We start from the raw sequence: 21,956 nt of genomic DNA, 5'->3' as shown, positions 1-21,956 counted from the left end.
CTGGCACTCAGAATCAAGATGGATGTACCCAAGAAGGAAAGGAGCCTGGCACTCAGAATCACTGAAGGTTTTGATCTAGAAGATGATGAAATGGCTATGATCACAAAGTACTTCAAGAAGTACCTAAAGAGAGGAAAGGGTCCTTCAAGAAGTGGAAGCTACAGCAAACCAAAGGCTCCTGAAAGGCAAACCAATGAGGGATGCTACAAGTGTGGTAAGACTGATCACCACATCAAGAACTGCCCTCAATAGGAAATTGAATGGAAGAAGGAAAGAGCTGAATGAAGAATCAGGAAGAAGGAACAGGTTCAACCCAAGAAGAATAAAGGATCACAAAGGCTATGGTTGCTGCTTGGGGAGAAAGCTCAGATGATGAAGATGGAGATGAACAAGCACCTATGGCCATTGGAGAATCTGATAAGGAATCTGAGGTAAGTGTAATTCATCTCAAAGACATCATTTAAATTTTGTCTAAAGAAAGGCTATCTGAATTACTTCTAGATTTTATTGATGAATCTGAGGATGTAAACAATGAAAAGGAACAACTGTCTAAGGAATGTGTGATTTTGAAAGCAAAGTGTAAGAACCTGTAACTTAGAGTTAGTGAGACTATAAGTGAAAATACTGCATTAAAGATCCAGGTTCATGCATTTGAATCAAATGTCCTAGATCTTAGATCTGAAAACCTAAAACTGAAATTAGGAACAAGTAAGAAGACAACAGATTACACACAACTCACTCTAGAAGAAAATGTAGGTAAATCAAAAGATAAGTTGTATAAGAAGGATAAGCAGGTTAGAATTTTGAGAGAAGATCTAGGCAAAGTCAAGCATGAACTAGACAAAACTTGTAAATGGAATAGGTCCTCCGATGCACTTTCATGGCTACAGGAATATCATAGTAGCAATAGAAGAGGACTTGGCTTGGGGAATATTCCACCTAAATGGGATCCCAAAAGTAAGTACCTTACACTTCCTGAGAACAAGATTTGTACTCACTATGGTAAAACAGGTCACTATAAAAGTGAATGCAATGCAAAAGAAAAGGCAAGCCAAAAGAATAAATAATTTGTTCAAGGGAAGAATAGGCTACCAAGTTGGGCTAAAAAGAATCTGATTCATCCTTTTGCCTATAGAAAGGGACCCAAACTAGTTTGGGTTCCTAAGACTAACCCCTGATTTCCTTTTGCAGGTCCAAGTGAAGGGAAGAAGCCAAATATGGTACATGGATAGTGGCTGCTCAAAGCACATGACAGGAAGTAAGAACCAGTTCCTTTCACTTGAGGACCTCAAAGGAGGTAATGTCTCCTTTGGAAAAGGGACGAAAGGTGAGATCATTGGGGTTGGAAAGGTAGGTAAGACTGATTCTCACTCTATTGAGAATGTCTACTTGATAGATGGCTTAAAATATAGTCTAATCAGTGTATCACAACTGTGTGATGGAGGTAACTTGGTAGCATTCACCTTTACCAAATGTTTTGTGATTTATCTTACCACTGACAAGATTGTTTTGCAGGAAAAAAGAGTGAACAATATATATATTGTAGATCTGTCCACACTTTTAGAAAATGAACTCACTTGCTTAAGTGTATTGGACAATGATCCCCTCCTTTGGCACAAGAAACGTGGAGATTCAAGTCTGAGTCAACTCAACAAATTAGTTTTCAAGGACCTGGTGATAGGGTTGCCTAACATCAAGTTCAAGGAACACAAAGTTTGTGAGGCTTGTGCAATGGGGAAGCAGGTAAGATCCTCTTTTAAATGCAAGAAAGTGGTAAGCACCACCAGGACGATGGAACTGGCCCATATGGATCTCTGTGGTCCAATGAGAACATTAAGCAGATGTGGTAAAAGATATGTGATAGTGCTTGTTGATGATTAATCTAGGTTTACTTGGACATTGTTTTTAACATCTAAAGATGAAGCATTTGACATGTTCACTTCTTTTGTTAGAAAAACTCAGAAACAACTAGGTAATCAACTTGCATCAATTAGGTCTGATCATGGCACTGAATTTAAAAATGCTAAATTTGTTGAATTTTGTGATGAGCATGACATATATCATAATATTTCTGCTCCTAGGACTCCACAACGAAATGGAGTAGTTGAAAGAAATAATAGGACACTTGAAGATATGGCTAGGACTATGCTTGTTTCTAGTAAATTGCCCCATAGCTTCTGGGCAGAAGCTGTAAATACTGCATGCTACATCATAAATAGGTGCATGACTAGACCTCTTATAGAGACGACTCCCTATGAGTTACTTAAAGGGAGAAAACCAAACATATCCCATCTTAGGGCATTTGGATGCAATTGCTTTGAGCACAATAATGGTAAAGACTCTCTAGGGATATTCTTCACATAGCAAAGCTTATAAGGTATATAACAAAAGAACTATGTGTGTAGAATAAAGTGTTCATGTGATTTTTGATGAAACTAACATTCTTTCTGAGATCCAGGAACATGATGATGAAGCAATTGGGCTAGTAAGAAACTCAAATGAAACGACAGCCCAGACTGAAGCTGCAATAGAGGTAGGAACAGGTGATGGAACAGGTTCTTCCACCCAGGGCAACATGATAGGGGGAATAGAACAAAGAGGAAGGATTCTCAAACCTCAAGGGAACCTGTCCATGAACCTATTCCACAGCAACAAAGCATTAAAGGAACATCAAGGGGAAACCAGTTAGTTGTAAAATCTTACAAGTATCAAAGTTCTCATCCCATTGAGAACATAATCATTGATCCAACCGCTGAAATCAAAACCAGGTCTTCATTAAAAAATCTTTGTGCTTTTGATGCCTTCTTATCTCTTATTGAACCTAAAAATATTGCTGAGGCTTTGCATGATGCAGACTGGGTAAATGCAATGCAAGATGAACTCAACCAATTTGAAAGGAGTCAAGTTTGGCATCTAGTACCAAGACCCAAGGACAGATCGATAATTGGCACAAAATGGTTCTTCAGAAACAAACTTGATAAAGATTGAACAATTATAAGGAACAAGGCAAGATTGGTGGTTCAAGGATATAGCCAAGATGAGGGCATAGACTATGATGAAACCTTTGCTCCAGTTGCAAGGTTGGAAGCAATAAGACTCCTCATAGCCTTTGCTGCTTACATGGAATTCACCCTTCACCAGATGGATGTCAAGAGTGCCTTCCCCAATGGTTATCTAAAGGAAGAAGTGTTTGTCAAGCAACCTCCGGGGTTTGAAAGCAAGGAAAGTCCTGATCATGTGTACAAACTTGACAAAGCACTTTATGGGCTCAAGCAGGCTCCAAGAGCATGGTATGAAAGATAATCAAAGTTTTTGCTTGAGCATGACTACAAGAGAGGTAAAATTGACAATACTTTGTTCTTGAAAGAAAAAAGGTAAAGATCTCTTTGTAGTTCAGATATATATATATTGATGATATAAGTTTTGGAGCAACTACTGATAAGTTAATTAAAGAATTTGCTAAACTAATGGGGAGTGAGTTTGAAATGAGCATGGTTGGTGAGTTTAATTTCTTTATAGGCTTACAAATTAAACAAAATTCAAATGGAACTATGATCCATCAGCAGAAGTATGTAAAAAAGTTACTTAAAAGGTTTAAAATGGAAGATTCCAAAGAAATTGACACTCCTATTGCAACAACTACAAAGTTGGATATAGATGAACCTGGTTCATCTGTTGATCAGAAGTTGTATAGGGGAATGATTGGCTCATTGTTGTATCTCACTGCTAGTAGACCTGACATTGTTTTCAGTGTAGGCTTTGTGCAAGATTTCAGGCAAATCCAAAAGAGTCTCACTTGACTGCTGTCAAGAGAATTTTGAGATATCTAAAAGGCACCACTGATCTCTATCTATGGTATCCAAAAAGGTAGTAATTTTAATCTAGTGGGATATGTTGATGCTGATTATGCAGGTTTTCTAGTGGATAGAAAGAGCACCTTAGGTATGACACACTTTCTTGGCTCATGTCTTGTGTCTTGGGATACCAAAAAGCAAAATTCAGTGGCCTTATCTACTGTTGAAGCTGAGTATATTGCTGCTGCTTCATGTTGTGCTCAATTGTTGTGGATCAAATAATAATTAATGGACTTTGGAATTGATGTTGGTTGTATCCCCATTTTTTGTGATAACACTAGTTCTATTAGTATGATCAAGAATCCAGTTCATCACAAGAGAACTAAGCACATAGATGTTAGGCATCATTTTTTGAGGGATAACTATGAAAAAGGGTTGATCACTGTGGAATTTTGTGCTATTGACAAGCAAATAGCTGACGTCTTCACAAAAGCCGTAAGTAGAGATCACTTTGAAAGGAACATGTTAGAATTAGGGATGATTAAGATCACCTAAAAGGACCAATTCAGAATTCACAACGAGAAAAAAAAATTTTAAAAAATTGTTTTTGGTTAGAAAATTTGAAAATATGTATATAATTAGATTAATTTTTGCTCAGACTCATACTTTCAATAGTATACTCTTGTGCCATGTGTTAAAATGACTCATTAATCTCTAATGATAATTTCTCTATTTTGGCAAATTTAGACTTACACACGAGAATTATCAGTGAAAAACCTGGTTCATCAGGATAACACGGTATATTTTCTACACTCTGCATAATTTGAAATAATAATATTTGGATCATGAGCAGAGTCCTACTTAATTTCAAACTCCTTTTGGACTTATCCGTTACAAGTGAACCAATTTCTTTCAAAAGAGTCCCAACCGAATTGAAGTACCTAGATTCTAGGGATAAACTCCAAAGTCTTTTCAAAACTGAGATTCAGTTTGATTAGACTTTCATACCCACTATCATCCCTTACACCACCCCAACCTCTAAGAAAATAGTATAGATGCTTGCTCGCAAGGTTGTTGCGGGGAGAGAGCAAATCAAGAAAATAAATGAAAAATTGAAAGCGGGTAAGGAAGAAGAACCCCAGAAATCTGAAGAATCATTCAAATATGCTACTGAGGGGGAAGAAACTGTTTCTTCTGAAATTGAACAGGTACAAATTTGGAGAATAGGTTTGTACTAGTAGGGTCTATGGCAGGCGGTGAAAGTGCTGAATCTGGAGAAGTTGGTGGTAAAAATAAAAAGGGAAAAGAAAAAGAGAGCTAGGGAGTTAGGAGTGTTGTGAGGGGAAAGGGTAAAAGAGTGACTGATTCTTCACCCACTACTGTTAGTTTAACCAAAGACACATGTGCAATGGTTGTTTGGGGAGAAAAATTTGCTGAAGTAGAGGAGAGTGTAAAGAAAACAGGGGGAAGTGGGTCTATCGAAGCTGCTGAAGGGCTGGTTCAACTTGGGAAAAATAGAGATGAACCTGTTTCATCTGAACAGGAATCCCTCGCAGGCCTCAGGAATCCTTCCTTTCTTCCAAGAAGGTACCAGTGAATAGCAAGGTGTGAGCCTTGGTGCAAGAAAGTGGGGCTAAGGATGCTGAGATTGAGAGGCTGAAGAAGAGGTTGGCAGAGGTGGTGTCACAACCCAATTTTCCCTCTGTGTGATGTCGTGACGGCACCTAGTCTCTACAATTAGGTATGCCTAACATTTTTCGGAATAATAAAATAAAAATAAAAATTTAACCAACTATTCAAAAATACACAACAAATCCCATAACCCGGAACATCGTGAATTACAAACTACAGAAGGAAATATCTAGTGTCTCTATACATCAGAGTCTAACAAGGAAAAATACATAAGATAATGTACATGAGAAAGAGTGGACGGGGACTCCGAGGTCTGCGGATATGGCAGATGTACCTTGAAGTCTCCAAAGCTGTCCCGGCTCACTGATAGTGTGGCTGATAAGGTGCACCTGGATCTGCACACGAAAAACATATGCAGAGAGTAGCATGGGTATACCACAATGGTACCCAATAAATGCCAAGCCTAACCTCGGTCGAGTAGTGATGAGGTCAGGTCAGGGCCTTACTGGTAAATATATAATAAAATAATATAGAGTAAAATACCACAATAAAATAAAGGCTGAAATTTAACAATAATGAAATCATAAAAGGTAACAGCTGAGTACACAGAAACACAATAGGGGATCTCCCGAGATACCGTCTCATAGTCCCAAATGTAAATGTGCAGGGAGATCTCCCGGAATACCGTTCCATAGTCCCAAAATAAATATGCAAGACAGGGAGATCTCCCAGAATACCGTTCCGTAGTCCCAAAGTAAATATGCAGTACAGGGGGATCTCCTGGAATACCGTTCCGTAGTCCCCAAGTAAATATGCAAGACAAAGGGATCTCCCGGAATACCGTTCCGTAGTCCCAAAGTAAATATGCAGTACATGGGGATCTCCCGGAATACCGTTCTGTAGTCCCAAAGTAAAAATGCAGCGCAAACAATATAAATACAACTACATCATGAAATCTTACGATTTAGACTAAGTACCAGTCAAGGAAGAAGCAGGAAATTCACTAAGCATGCTGCACAGAGTTCACATAAACAATTAAGACACATAGACATGCTGTATTAGACAAAACAGGATAGCTACACATATTTGAATAACTCAATTAAGAATGAAATTGATTAATATTCATTAAAATGGTATAACTCAAAATAAAAGAAAAACATGTTGCTGCTTAGTAAGAAAATCAGGTTTTACCACAACTAGCCTGTGTACGTACTCGTCACCTTACGTACACGGTGCTCACATATCACAATAGTTCCAAATCTTAAGGGGATTTCCCCCACACAAAGTTAGACAAGCCACTTACCTCGAGTCAAGCTCAATCAATCCGTAAGAATGCCCTTTCCTCGATTATCCGACTCCGAATGGCCCAAATCTAGCCAAACACAATTGCATATCATAAATACAACTATAATAAACTAATCTAATTAATGAAATCAAGATTTTAATAAAATTTCCGAAATCCATCCTAAAAAGTCGATCCGGGCCCACATCTCGGAATCGAGTAAAAGTTACAAAATACGAACACTCATTCACTCACGAGTTTACTCGTACCAAAATTATCCAAATCCGATGTCTAAATCCCAATCAAAACTCAGAAATTCAGTTAGGGAACTTTTCCCCCATTCTCCCAACTTTTCAATCCAAATCCAAAATTAAATGGAGAAAATAACTATAGATTAATGAAATATATCCAAAAACGAGTTAGAAATCGTTACCCCAAAGCTCTCTCTGAAAATCCCTCGAACAATCGCCAATTCCCAAGCTCCGAAGTCCAAAAATGAAGAAATGAATAAAACCCTCGATTCTTCCACTTTTCTGCCCAAAATTCTCGCTTCTGCGAGCCTTCAACCGCACCTGCGGAAATTCCATCGCAGGTGCGAAAATCACTTAAGGGGGACTGAGTCCGCATCTGTGATCAAGGGCCGCTTCTGCGAGCCCGCTTCTGCGCTTCTCTTCCGTTTCTGTGCGTCCGCTTCTGCGGATCTATGGCCGCACCTGCGGTCCCAGCTGGACAGGGTCAAAACCATTTCTTCGGCTTCATGGCCGCTTTTGCGGTGCCGCACCTGCGGCCTAAAGTGCGCAGGTGCGATTAGACCAGGTGCAGCAGCTCCAGCAATTGCATAAGTCCCAAACTCACTCCGTTAAGCACCCAAAACTCACCCGAGGCCCCCGGGACCTCGACCAAACATACCAACTAATAATAAAATACCATACGAACTTAGTCGAGCTCTCAAACCATATCAAACAATGCTAAAATCACAAATCATCCGCCGATTTAAACTTAAAGAACTTGGAACTTCCAAATTCGACAACCGATGCTGAAACCAATCAAACCATGTCCGATTGACCCCAAATTTTGCACACACGTCTTATTCGACATTACGGACCTACTACAACTTCCGGAATTGGAATCCGACCCCGATATCAAAATTTCCACTACCGGTCCATATCTCCAAAAATTAGACTTTCGCTATTTCCAATCTAAATAAGCTACGAACCCCCAAAACACAATCCGGACACGCCCCTAAGCCCCAAATCACCCAATGGAGCTAACAGAACTGACAAAACTCAATTCTGGAGTCATCTTCATATAGTTCCGACTCCAGTCAAAATCCTAAGACTTAAGCTCCCGTTTTAGGGACTAAGTGTCCCAAAACACTCCAAAAACAAAAATAAAGCCTCCCGACAAGTCACATAAGTAGAAAAGGTATGGGGGAAACAGTAAATAGGGGATCAGGGCTATTACTTTTAAAACAACTGGCTGGGTCGTTACAAGTGGAGACTGAGAGAGATGCTCTCAGAACTGAGCTGGCAAGAGAAAAGTAGAAGAATGATGGCATTCTTTAGAATATGCTGAAACTTCTCCAAGCCAAAAACCAAGTACCTAGTCCTTCCCAGCCTTAAGCCTCCTAGCCTAGTGTAGATCAACCAGTTACCCAGTTTGGGATTTTTTTGGTTCTTTTTCTCATTTTTCCAGTGTTTTTATTTTTTCTTATGCTTTGTGGTAGAATCTTATCAATCATCAATAAAATTCACTGTCTTTTGCTCTAACTGTTTGTTTGTATTTCTTTGATGGTTAAAATTTTTAGCTTGATCTATGATGATTAACCCATGATTGCATTTGAAGTAGCCCCAGTGGCCATGAGTAAGTGTTAAAATCTAGGTATCGTACATTTTTTATGCAAACTTTTCGATGATGCCAAAAGGGGGAAAAAGGTTGTGCTTTACACTTTGAACATTGATGTTTATAACCTAATGAACCTGGTCCTTGATGATAAGTGATAAAAAGGAAAAATGTTTCTAACATTGTGTTAATGTTGAGCTAAGTAACAAGGCCTAAGCTTATGAAAAACACAGAGTTTGTCATCATCAAAAAGGGAGAATTTGTTGGCCTAAGTGAAGGTTAGTTTTGAAGATTGACAAAGAAAGCTCAAGCATGAACCAGGTTCATCCCTTATGTGCATAAACAAGGGCAGATTTGAGCATGCGGGATGCACGTGAAGGAGATAAGCTTAACTTGGTATAATTCATATCTCCTGATCGAAAAGGTTGCATAATTGATAAGGAGAAGGACTCTTTAATCAAAGAGAACACTATCCAAGATAAGGGAGGAGTTAGAAGTTGAGATCAACTAAAACTCTTCCACTAAGGAAGAGTAGCATTAGAACTCTAGTTATTTCTTCATCTACTAACTCTATATATTACAGGATGTTCTCATTCTACAGGCATGCACAAAAGCAGAAGTTAAACGTCAATTGAGAGCAAAATAGCAAGGCATTTTGCAAACAATTCGTGTGTGATTCAAGTGTGCAAACCCGAAGCTACATGAACCAGATTGAAGAACCAGCTCCAAGTGTCTGTCTTTTATTCTAGTTCGATTGTAGTAGGTATTTTCATATTGTACCTTTTAGCTTTATCTAGAGGCAATTGTAATAGGTACTCAGAGTATTCAAGTTAGAGTTAACTTGAAGTTGTTGCAACAGTTAGAGGCTGTTTGCCACAACGAGATTAGAGTTAATCCTAAGTTTACAAAAGTATTTTGTAAATGCAGTTTTTGGCTCAGTGATTTAGTGGAAGAGTTTGGGAAAATCCTACTGGGAAGTAGGTCGTAGTTTTTTCACCTTTTGATCCAGTTGTTTTCCACATAAAATACTTGTGTTCTTTACTTTCCGCATTTACTATTTTAGCAATAGTAGGTTAAGGAACACATAGAAGAACCTGGTCCTTTTATAATCAGTTTACGCAAAAAATTTGGTACCACACAAATCACCTTCCCTCTTGTGTGGTATTAAAGTTAAAAACATCAATTTAGAATCTGAAGATAATGAAGATTGATCAACCAAATCAAGCCACAAATCACTCCCTTGAATATGGATATGAAAGGGAAGGACGTAAACAAATCCAGTCCATCTCTTGTGCAGGATTCGGAGGCACCCCTTGGGTCAAATCTCTTAGAGGATTTTGTTCCTCAATCAAAGATCAATCTGCAACGTCTACGTAACATTTCTAGTTCTTAGTACAAATACTGTATTCTTGAGTCTACAAGTGTCACAAAAGATAGGAAGAGTTTAGAACACAAAACAAGAGCTGTGTCAACATTGCAAAAATCATTGTTGCTGTATATCGTTGATGGTGAACGTACTAAAACCATCACTATTGTAAACATTTATCACAGATCTAACAGAACTATTGTGACCCAAGGGAAGTGGACGTAGGTACTACACCGATACTGAACCAGTATAAAAATTGGTGTGTCTTCCTTACTGTGCAAAGTCTAGTCGACTAAACTTACACTCAGTCAATTAAGATTTTTAAATCGACTACAATCCCCCCCTCTTGTACTTTCAATTGGTATCATAGCAAGGCTCACAAACTTTGCTTAACAGCAAGTGAGGAAAAGATCATGGGATCAAATACAATCGTTGGAGCGCTATTTCAAGAAGGAAATTCTCAAGTACAACCCCCGTATTTTAACGGCCAGCATTTTTCTCATTGGAAAGTACGTATGGAGACCTAAACTATGTCATATGACATTAAATTTGGCGCGTGATCAAAAAGGGAAATCTTCCAATTTTGCCAAAGAAAGATGAAAATGGTCCAGTCATAGTATCAACTGATCCACTTGATTTAGATGATTACACTAAAGAACAATCAGCCGTCATAACATTGAATGCTAAAACAAAAAATATGTTGTACATTGCTATCAATGTAGAAGAATATGAAAAGATATCAAGCTGTGAAACTACAAGGGAAATGTGGGATAAATTAGAGGTCACATATGAAGGAACCAACAAAGTGAAAGAAACAAGGATAAATCTCCTAGTTCGAGACTATAAATTATTTCAAATGAAGGATGGAGAATCAATAGAGGAAATGTTCTCCAGGTTCAGCAAAATCCTTGGATATTTAAAGTCTTTTGGTAGACCAATCAAAAGCGGAGAACAAGTCAGAAAAATTCTAAGAAGTCTTCCCATGATTTGGCAACCTAAAGTCATTGCTCTAGAAAGTCAAGTTCTTGACAAGATATCCTATGATGAACTTAGAGGTGATCTAATTGTATTTGAGAAAACACACTTAGATAGGCAAATTCAATAAGAAAAGAAGAAGACAGATGCATTCAAAGCAACTGTGGCTGAACAAGAAAATGAAGAGGAAGAGGAAGGAGGAGAACAAGATAAAAATATAGCTATGCTCTCTCAAGTTGTAACAAGAATGATGAGGAAAAACTGAAATAGTAGTAGATGTAAATCAAACTTCAGAAAAGGAAGGATGAACAATGATAATGATAAAAATGATGGAAGATGCTATGAATGTGGAAAACATGGACACATTCAAGCTGAATGCCCTGAACTGAAAAAGAAACTCAGCACGAACTTTCAAAATAAGAAATCCTTTGGAGCTTGGAGTGATGAAGAAGAATCTGACCATGAAGAAATTGCCAACATGTGTTTTATGGCCATCAATGGAGATAGCGATGAAAACTCACGTGAACTTGGTCTCATGGCATACGAAGGTACAAGTGAGGTACGTCTTCCTACATGTCCTAACTGTCATGAACTTCAAGAATTTATTGACATTGCTCTTGTAGATCTTGAAAAAGTTCTGAATGAACTTCGAAAAATCCAAATAGAAAAGAAAAATTGGGCTCTGAAGTTAGAAGTATGTGAAATTGAAAGAGATATGCTTCAGGATGAAGTTAATGAACTTCACATTCAACTGAATGGATTACGAAAATCCACCAGTCATAGCTCAACTAGATCAAATCAATTTGTTCCTCACAATCCTCCACCTAGAACTAGAAATCCTTCTTTATGTGCTTATTGTGGTAAACATGGGCAAATCTCTGACCATTGCAGGTTTAGAATCATAGGAGAAAATATCTCTAAAAATCCAATAATCCCTCATGTTTCTACTTTGGAAAACTTGGTCATACTTCTAACCATTGCAGGTTCAAGAACAATAGGAGATGGGTCTGGCGACCCAAGCCCTCCAGTCAAGCTAATACTCAGAATACTAACCATTCAGGACCCAAGCAAGCTTGGGTACCTAAAAACAAGTAATTCTCTTTTTCTGCAGGAATAACGCAAGAAGAATAGAAAATGGAAATGGTATCTTGATAGCGCATGTTCCATACATATGACTGGTGACAAACAACTGTTCAAGACGGTCACCAAATTAGATGGAGGAACTGTCAAGTTTGGAGACAAATCAAAAGGAAATATAATTGGAGTTGGAAGAGTTCCTCTCATCTCAACATGTGATGTAGACGAAGTATACCTGGTTAATGAACTTGGTTACAATATTCTCAGTATCAGTCAACTATGTGACAATGACTTTGAGGTTCATTTTAAAAAAACATGGTTGGTTTATTGAAGACGAATCAGGTAAAGTTATTCTTTCTGGTAATAGAGACATGAATGTCTATACTATCAGTAATATAGACAGTCTTGGTAATCAAATTTGTCTAGCATCTATGATTGATGATCCTTGGGTATGGCATAGGAAGCTTGGCCATGCTAGGATGCATACTATTCAAAAACTTTCTAAACGTGATCTTGTCATTAGTCTTCCAAAACAAGATTTTTCAAAAGATCATATTTGTGATGCAAGTCAACTAGGAAAACAAACTCGTTCATCTTTTAAATTTAAAAACATTGTTTCTACTACTAAACCTCTTCAACTCTTGCATATGGATTTGTTTGGTCCAACTAGAATTGCTAGTATTGGTGGTAGAAAATACGCTTTTGTTATCGTAGATGATTTTTCTCGTTTCACTTGGGTTATTTTTCTGAGTCATAAAGATGAAGCTCTAAGGAATTTTGAAGTCTTCTATAAGAGGGTACAACGTGAAAAGGGATACTACATCTCCACTATCAGAAGTGACCATGGAGGGGAGTTCGAGAGCAGAGCATTTGAAAACTTCTTCAACGTTCAAGGAATTTCTCACAACTTCTCTTCGCCAAGATCACCTCAACAAAATAGAGTGGTAGAACGTAAAAACAGAACTTTGCAGGACATGGCAAGAACCATGATTGTGGAAAACTCTCTACCTCACCACTTCTGGGCAGATTCTGTAAGCACAGCATGTCATATTATCAACAGATGTCTAATTCAACACATTCTTAAAAAGGCTCCATATGATCTATGGAATGGTAAGAAACCCAACATCAGTTACTTCCACCTATTTGGATACAAATGCTTCATTCACAAAAATGGAAAAGACAACTTGGGTAAGTTTGATCCAAAAAGCAATGAAAGTATATTTCTTGGATATTCTCCCTCAAGTAGAGCATATAGTATTTACAATAAAATAACTTTATGCATTGAAGAATCTATTCATGTTGTTTTTGTGGATACTAACCCTCGCTCAAAGAATGAAAAACTTCCTAAAGATGAGGAAATCTCTATTGTCCCAAAGTATATTGTTGCAGGAAGACAGTCACTATCAGTCGACCAGTCAACAGAATCAGTTAACTGAGGGACAAATTGAAATCCAGGAATCATCTTCTACGGAACAGTCAACCACTGTAGAAAATGAGCTAATCACGAATGTTCCAAATGAATAGAAAAGTGAACCTGGATATCCTCACAAGTTCATCATTAGAAATCCACAAGAGGGTATCACAACCAGAAGATCTTAGAAGTTCAACTCTCACATGGCCTTAATATAACAACTTGAGCCAAAGAAGGTTGATAAAGCCCTTAAATATGACTACTGGATCAAAGCTATGAAAGGTGAACTTGATCAATTTGAAAGAAATAAAGTGTGGGACTTGGTTCTAAAACTATCAAATGCTTCCATTGTAGGAACTAAATGGGTCTTCAGAAATAAGTTGAATGAGTCTGGTTAAGTCGTTCGTAACAAAGCACGGCTAGTTGCTCAAGGTTATTCTCATCAATAGGGAATCGACTACGATGAAACTTTTGCACATGTAGCAAGATTAGAGTCTATAAGAATACTACTTGCTTTTGCTTCTCATAAAGGATTCAAACTATTTCGAATGGATGTAAAAAGTCCCTTCCTAAATGGATACATCTCTGAAGAAGTATACGTGGAATAACCTCATGTCATTGTAAGTGACATCTTCCCAACCCATGTATTCAAGCTGTCTAAATCTCTATACGGACTAAAGCAAGCCCCCCGAGCCTGGTATGAAAGATTAAGTTCTTCCTCCTAAATCATGGTTTCAAACGAGGTAATATCGACACAACCTTGTTCATTAAGCACTCAAATTCAGGTAATCTTATTACTCAAATTTATATTGACAATATTATTTTTGGAAGCCCTAAATCTATGTTATGTGAAGAATTCGCTCACATTATTGAAGGGGAATTCGAAATGAGCATGATGGGAGAGCTAACTTTATTTCTTGGACCGCAAATCAAACAATCTCCCAATGGTATTTTTATTAGCCAAACAAAGTACACCAAGGAACTTATAAAGAAGTTTGGTATGGAGAATGCAAAGTCCATGGGAACTCCAATGAGTCCAACAACTATGCTTGAAGAAGACAAGAATGGAAAAAGTATGGATGAAACTATGTATAGAGTAATGATTGGATCTTTGTTATATCTCACTGCTAATCGACTATATACAATGTTCAGTGTATGTAAATGTGCAAGGTTTCAGTCAGCTCCAAAAGAATCCCATCTTACTGCAGTTAAACACATTATTAGATATCTTATTGGAGCCACTGAATTAGGATTACGGTATGCTCATTCTAATAATTTTGTTTTAAAAAGTTTTTCAGATGCAGATTTTGCAGGTGATAGGATTGATAGATAAAGTACTAGTGGCATATACCAATTGTTGGGAAATGCACTAATTTCATGGCATAGTAAGAAATAAAATTGGGTTGCCTTGTCAACTACTGAGGCAGAATATTTAGCTGTTGGAAGTTGCTGTACACAAGTTATTTGGATCGTGCATCAACTTCTCGATTATGATTTATCCCTTACCTCTATTCCTATATTCTGTGATAATACAAGTGCTATATGTTTGTCAAAAAATTATGTGCATCACTCTAGGGCAAAACATATAGAGATTAAGCATCATTTTATCTGTGATTATGTTCCAAAAGTTGATATCATGTTAGAATTCATTAATACTGAGTCTCAACTTGCTAAAATTTTTACAAAACCTCTTTTGGAAGAAAGATTTTATCTACTGCGCAAAAAGATTGGTATTACGTCTATTATGTAAAAATTCTTTCATAAAATATTTTACTTCCTTTCTTAGTTTGGTTAATTGATGAGTGTATTAATTTTGATGTGAGTGTCATTATCACACTTCCATTGGTGTCGCCGAAGCATCTCCTCAAAAGTGTCACTTCCTTCTGTACCTGACTTTTTCCTTAACCAATGCAACTCTTCAACCTTCCAAAAGCCTAGATAAGTATCACCTTCCTTTCTCATTCTTCAGCTCTTCTCACAAAATTCCTCTACCATGGAAAAGAAAAACCTCTCATCTTCCAATGCTACAAGAGGAAGCAGACAATTTCAAAAAACCTACAACCCTGAAGAAACAGTTGACCTTGAATCATCCCTCGATTCATACTTCCTCAAAACCGATAATGAAAGCAGTGAATCATCGGAGGATCTTCCTATTAGCCAGAAAAAGGTAGGAAAAAGGCCTATGTAGCAAACCCCCAAAAAGCCTGCATGCAAGAAAGGAAAAGTGGAAAGCACAGATTTTAGGCCAGAGGACAAACTGAACTTATATGGACCAAGTGAGAAATCAAGGTTTGAGTCCTATAAATCTAAATCTATGGCTTATGGATGCTATGTAAGTCTCTCTCTTATGAAAAATTTGCACTGTGATGTGATTGCTATTTTTGACTTTCAATGTCTTTCTCCTTTATTTGATACTATTGGAAATTCTGTGTATAAAGAGCCTGTGAGGATGTTTTATGCAAATCTGTTTGTTAATGACAAAGATGACTTGGAGTCCATGGTTTTAGGCACTCAGATTGTTCTTGATTCCTATCAATTTGAGAAGATATTTTCTGCTAAGTTTCATGGTTATGATGTTTTCGTGCAAAATTCCTGGCCTAAAGACTTTGAAGTTTCCTTAGAAGAGGCAAAAGCTTTTGTCTGATAACCCTCCTGACATTGGTCCTAAAAATCTCAAGTTTGAACACTGCGTTTTAACCCACATAATAGCCACTACCTTACTTCCTAGAACTGGATCCCTTAATACTTTGACTAATAGAGATATTTTTGTTCTTTACTGTCTTGTGAACAATAAAAGGCTTGACTGGTTCGTGTGGATTCGTTAGTATATGCTTGAAAGTATCAGGGATATATCCTCTTCTGCTGCTTGTTTACCCTATGGTTTGCTCATCTCACATATTCTTGAAGTCATGAAGGTTGACTTTGCACCTTTCTCGCCCAAGCACACTACTAGTACCTATTATAAGACAACCTTTGCTATGATGGGTTACACCTTAAGTGACGATGGATGGGTCAGGCGTGCCAAAGTTGAAATTGCTCCAGTGCAGGTCGAAGCACCTACTGAACCAACAAAGCCTCAGTCGATTGCCACTAACAACCTACAACAGATTCAGCAAAGTCTAGATGGGGTAGAAATCCTGCTCATTGCAATGAAAGAACAGGTGGAAAAGATTAGGGAAGTCACCAAAGAAACAAGTACAGATGCGGCCAAGCTCAGGATAGACATGGGAGCTACGAGGAGGCAAGGAATCAGGGCATTCAACTCCATGACCGAAAAGATGGACAAAATCACCAAAGAAGTTGAAATCTCCTATGACTCTTTCTGCACCAAAGTGATCAATACCCTGATGTACTTTCTAGGGAGGAACTAAGGCAGTGTGTGTGTGTTAAAAACAATTTTTTAGTCATTACTTGCTTTTATTTTGTGAACTACTTTTGTGTTGGTCTGTAAGAACCATTACTTTGTGCCTCTGCTGAAGGCATAACCTCTGCTACCCTAACTACTTTGTCTATTATCTACCTTATTTTGTATGTTATGTCTGCACTTGTTTTTTTTTCTCTCTTTTTGATTGATGTCAAAGGGGGAGAAACATGATTGAGTAAACCAGAGCAACAACTCAGGGGGAGCAGTGATGAGTAAATCAATCAACAACTCAGGGGAAGCAGGCATCTTAAGCTATGAAAGGGAAGTATACTCTGTTTACTCCTTTTTCATTATCATCATCAAAAAGGGGGAAATGGTTACACCTAAGTTTTAATGATGACAATAGTGCAAATCTAATTGTATCCATTTAATTGCTAGAAATTAGGAGGCAACACTACTTCAAAGGAAGTCCTTTTAGTAAGGACATCAGAAAAGAAACGAGATCAAGGCAACAAGAACGATGCTAAATCAAAGGAAGTCAAAGCCATAAAAAAGGAAACAAAATCAAGTCCAAGCGCTAAAGGAAGTCAAGGCTAAATCAAATGACATTGAGGCTTTCAAGAATGAAACATATCAAGTGCAACTGCTAAAGAATATCATGCCGTATTTCAAGGAATAATTTAGAATCTGAAGATACTGAAGATTGATCAGCCAAATCAAGCCACAAATCACTCCCTTGAATATGGATATGAAAGGGAAGGACGTAAATGAATGCAGTCCATCTCTTGGGCAGGATTTGGAGGCACCCCTTGGGTCAAATCTCTTAGGGGATTCTGTGCCTCAATCAAAGATCAATCTGCAACGGCTACTCAAACTCTCCTATAAGAAGACTGGCAAACTCAAGAAGACGATTACGTAACTACATCATCTGTTTCTAAGCCTTTCTAGTTCTTAGTAAAAACACTATATTTTTGAGTCTACAAGTGTCATAAAAGATAGGATGAGTTTAGAACACAAAACGAGAGTTGTGTCAACACTGCAAAAATCACTGTTGATGTATATCGTTGATGGTGAACGTACTAAAACCATCACTACTGTAAATATTTATCAAAGATCTAAGAGAATCCTTGTGACCCAAGGAAACTGGATGTAGGTACCACACCGGTACTGAACCAGTATAAACATTGTTGTGTCTTCCTTACCTTTCTGTTTGTTCAGTTCATTTCTACTGAAATCATTCATTGTGTAAAGTCTAGTCGGCTAAACTTACACTCAGTCAACTAAGATTTTTAAATCGGCTACAATTCCCCCCCCCCCCTCCCCCCTTGTACTTTCACATTTTGCTGCAAAATGTCATCTAGAGTTGGCTTCCTATTCCATACCTTTCATAGCAAAAAAGCTAATCTTATATGTGTAGTTTTCCTGCTTATATCTTCTAACCAGATCCCATGTTGATGAGTTGAGAACCATAGCAGATTCCATTAGAAACCAAATACCTAGGTTAATTGGATATCCAGGTACCAACATGTTGTAGCAAAGCCTCTATGTCCCACCTACCATTTGCTACAAAGTCGGCCACTTTTTGATTGTTGTTTGTTAAGCCCCTTCTTCACCCTCTAATTGTGTTCCTAACTGGTCCATACAAAACAAGAAGCTATTACTACTAACGGACATGTTTCAACCATTAAAATCACTATTCAACATGTGATAAAGTACGTGGGCCAAAAAGTATCTGAGGGAAAGTACCACTAAGATTCGATCATTAGCTGTCTTTGTACATTAGTACAGGGTTATGCTCTTTTTTCAACCAAATAATTGCACAGCAAATGGAAAAGAAGACATTCTGTTTGACATCTATCAAAAATATTATACAGCTTTTCCAGAACATTGGCAACAAAATGGGTGATACTTGTGAAAGAAATAATAGAAAGGGAACATTAGTGACATGAGTATAGGAGATTTCAAGAAGAGTCTTGGGGTCTTCAGTGACACTTGTATGACCCAAAAAATAGATTTTGATTTTTTACAATTAGATTTATTGAAAAACAGGGCTAATCATAGTCAATATTAATATTCAAGAATAGATCTAGTATTTTACAATGAATATTTAATGTATAACATTAAGTAAAACAACTTGGGACAATAATGGAGCAATAATGACTTAGAAGATGTAAAAAAAGAGCAATAAATGACTTTCAAATAGTAAATGAGACAAAGATAACCCGACAAGGATGAATTCCCCAGGTGTCTTTCTGATAATGATGGATGATGATAAACAACCGTATATTCCGATCCTTCTTGGATTGGGAGAAGAAGGATAAAAGAAGGAAAATGTAAAGTCAAGCTTTGTTTCTATTCAATAAAGTGAGAATCTTACCTTCATCTGTCCCTATTTATATGGGAACATGGGCCACGAAACCCTAGAAAGTACAACAAGAAGGAATATCCTTAGAATATTCCTTCGGGAATATAAAACCTCGACTGGTCGCCACTTCGTACCCAGAAGGGGAGCTCGTCCTCGTCCTCGCCAGCTGCTAACTCTGCTTGACCTCAGCATCACTTCATCCTTCAACCTTGGCCTCGACCTTTTGGAGTCGTCACGACACGTCACAACCATCAAAGGCTCTATTGCTGTTGACTAGATCAAATACATAAAACGAAGTTGTCACTCATACAACACTAAGTCCTCTATCTTTAGAGTGCTGATTAGCTATGCTTTCCTCATGTATTGTCTTACCCACTTTATGCCAGCATTGTAGGAATGCAATTTATTTTGCTTCTATATTCCCTGCATTGTGAGTCTCGAGTACTATTGCATCTTCATATTCCTGAATCGCGACAAGAAATGTACGAGTAAAGATCCAGAAAGAAACTTCTTTTAGTCTTTTAAATGGTTTCTTCTGCACCAAACAACTGAAATCCGAGCTGATATATAACAAGGATAAGGTACCTCAAGTGATCACATTAAAAACAATGTATGCGCGCAGCCTTCCAAGAGTGTCCAGTGAATCTGTATGAACCATTTCATGAACAAGATTTTTTCTGAGTTTAATGAGATAGGAAACATAATGAGGCCACTAAAAAGATAGCACGTGCAGAGTAATTGTTCCATCAAAAAAAAAAACTGATTACAACGGACCAACACTACAAACTTCTAATTTCATTAGATTTTGGGAGACTGAGACACCATAAGCTGATCTTATGGCATCAATCCTTGGAAACATAGCAAGCAAGCGAACATCTGCTCAGTCAGCTCACTGCTGAGTGCAATGAAGTGATATACACCTTAATGTACCTTGCAAAATGAAAGAAAACAATCAAACACGAATGAAGAAAACCCTGTACGTTCGCACAACAGACCTTTCTGCAAGAGAAGCTTACATTTCCACCAGCAAATGTCCAATTATATACATTAACCTTATTATTTTCTCCAATAACATAGAGTGTATTTTTTTGTTTCTTATGTTCTTCCAAAGGGATATACATTTAGTAAGTGAAATAATTGCTTGTATATATGCAGAGATGTACCATATCAGTAAATGCAGGAGCCTTAGGTGGGTTGATCGGGCATATATATAACAAGGAAGATTAAGCAGTGATGATGGAAGTGGTTTCGTGTTCAAAAATTGTGGCGTTTTTGTAACTGGACAAACCTTCTTAGGGAGGCCACGACGAGACGACTGTGTTATATGGTTGTTTTTCTATAACTGCTCGATGTCAAACATCATCGTTCCACAAGGTTGGGATTCTGTTGTCCGAGACAAATATTAATGTATCACACCTTAACAAACAACTAAATTGCAACCATTGATGGCAGAGAGAGTACTATGCTAGATTAATGGTTTCTCTAAAGTTAAGGCACTCCTCCTTTTTCATGTTTTCCACTTCCAAGTATACATTTAAGTTGCTATTCCAACATATAACAACTTCTGAAAGTCCCTTCATTCTTTTCTCAATTGTTGATTCAATTCTCTATTCCTAAACTAGCTAATGAGTGGTGCTGGAAGATAGTTGAATTTAGATCAAGATTCGGACAAATGTAAGTTGATTATATATTCAGCTAAACATGAGGGTAAGATCAACGAGTTTAACAATGACAAAGGTGAAAGCTGAGGAAACTAAAAGTGCAGTCCTTACCAAATGCCGAGGCATAGGATTTTAATCAGACAAAGATAACATAAAAATAGTGGAGTATATAAAATAGCAAAAAAAAAAAAATAGAATGAACTGAGCAAAACTGAAGAGCGGGAGCATTATCAAGGAAGCTCCTGCACAGTTTTATGAGCAAAACAATGCTTTCTTTGTTCCAATTGTTGGGATACATACTATTAACCATGGATTTGGTTTGGATATAGTATTTATTATGGAACAATTATTTATTCAATTTTAATAAAGTTTTAAATAGATCATATATTAGTTTGTGTCATTTGCTTATATAGTAGGTGATTTAGTGTACAGAGTTTAGCTTATACACGGAAGACTAGATCATCGGTTCTTATAAGTATAAAATTTGAGTTCACAATCTAATGATGGAATTGGACAAACCATCATGGATGATTGTAGCATAAGATTAAATATAATTTATCTTGATTATGGGAATGGTTTAATTCCAACTTCTTGTGCTAGTACATTTTGTATGTATTGAACGGACCAAGTAGAGATAAGTATTTTATACTGACTTAATAAAATAAACTCTCTAGCCATTAAATGTACTTATACTCTTAATCTTGATATAATTATTATTAGCAGTGTATATTATTATTGTTTTGATTTATTAAAAGGCGAGATTTTTTCATGGGTCAATATGCCTGATAAATTCGATAATAATAATGTACATCGGCGAAGTAATAGTTAGTTGATGGTATCCATGTCTCGGTTTAGAGATTGATGATACACCTTTATGAAAACTTATAAGTTTTCATGTGTAAACCCGACCGGTGGATTTTGTATCCGACACATGAAATAAGTTAAGCGAAAGTCTAAAGGAAATAATTAATAAATTAAATCGTCAATAATTTAATTTAATTGATTAGTATCTGAATCTTAACATGGGGAGTTAAATAAGATTTAATGGATGAATTTCGGAATTGAATAAGGAGTGCAATTACAAATTTTTAGTAGAATAATTCGTAATTAATTATGGTGGATATTAATTTCGAAAATTAGAAATTAATTCCATAATTGGAAGCCTTGTTAATTAAATTTTGTGGTCC

General features: G+C 37.2%; 1 protein-coding gene across 1 annotated transcript; it reads left to right on the top strand.

Annotated features, from left to right (window-relative positions):
* The first annotated feature begins 14,220 nt into the window (after positions 1-14,220).
* Positions 14,221-14,712, top strand: LOC138907324 (uncharacterized mitochondrial protein AtMg00810-like). The gene has a single exon (XM_070197920.1). The coding sequence runs from the start codon at positions 14,221-14,223 to the stop codon at positions 14,710-14,712; it is 492 nt and encodes a 163-aa protein (XP_070054021.1).
* The last annotated feature ends 7,244 nt before the right edge of the window (positions 14,713-21,956 follow it).

This window comes from Nicotiana tomentosiformis, chromosome 3 (genome assembly GCF_000390325.3).
Source record: "Nicotiana tomentosiformis chromosome 3, ASM39032v3, whole genome shotgun sequence".
In the NCBI taxonomy this organism is placed as follows: domain Eukaryota; kingdom Viridiplantae; phylum Streptophyta; class Magnoliopsida; order Solanales; family Solanaceae; genus Nicotiana; species Nicotiana tomentosiformis.
Note: the sequence above shows the minus strand (reverse complement) of the source record. Positions and strands in the feature narration are given on the sequence as shown.

Coding starts and splice junctions, on each gene's coding strand:
- LOC138907324 (XM_070197920.1), top strand. CDS start 14,221: ATGTTATGTGAAGAATTCGCTCACATTATTGAAGGGGAATTCGAAATG.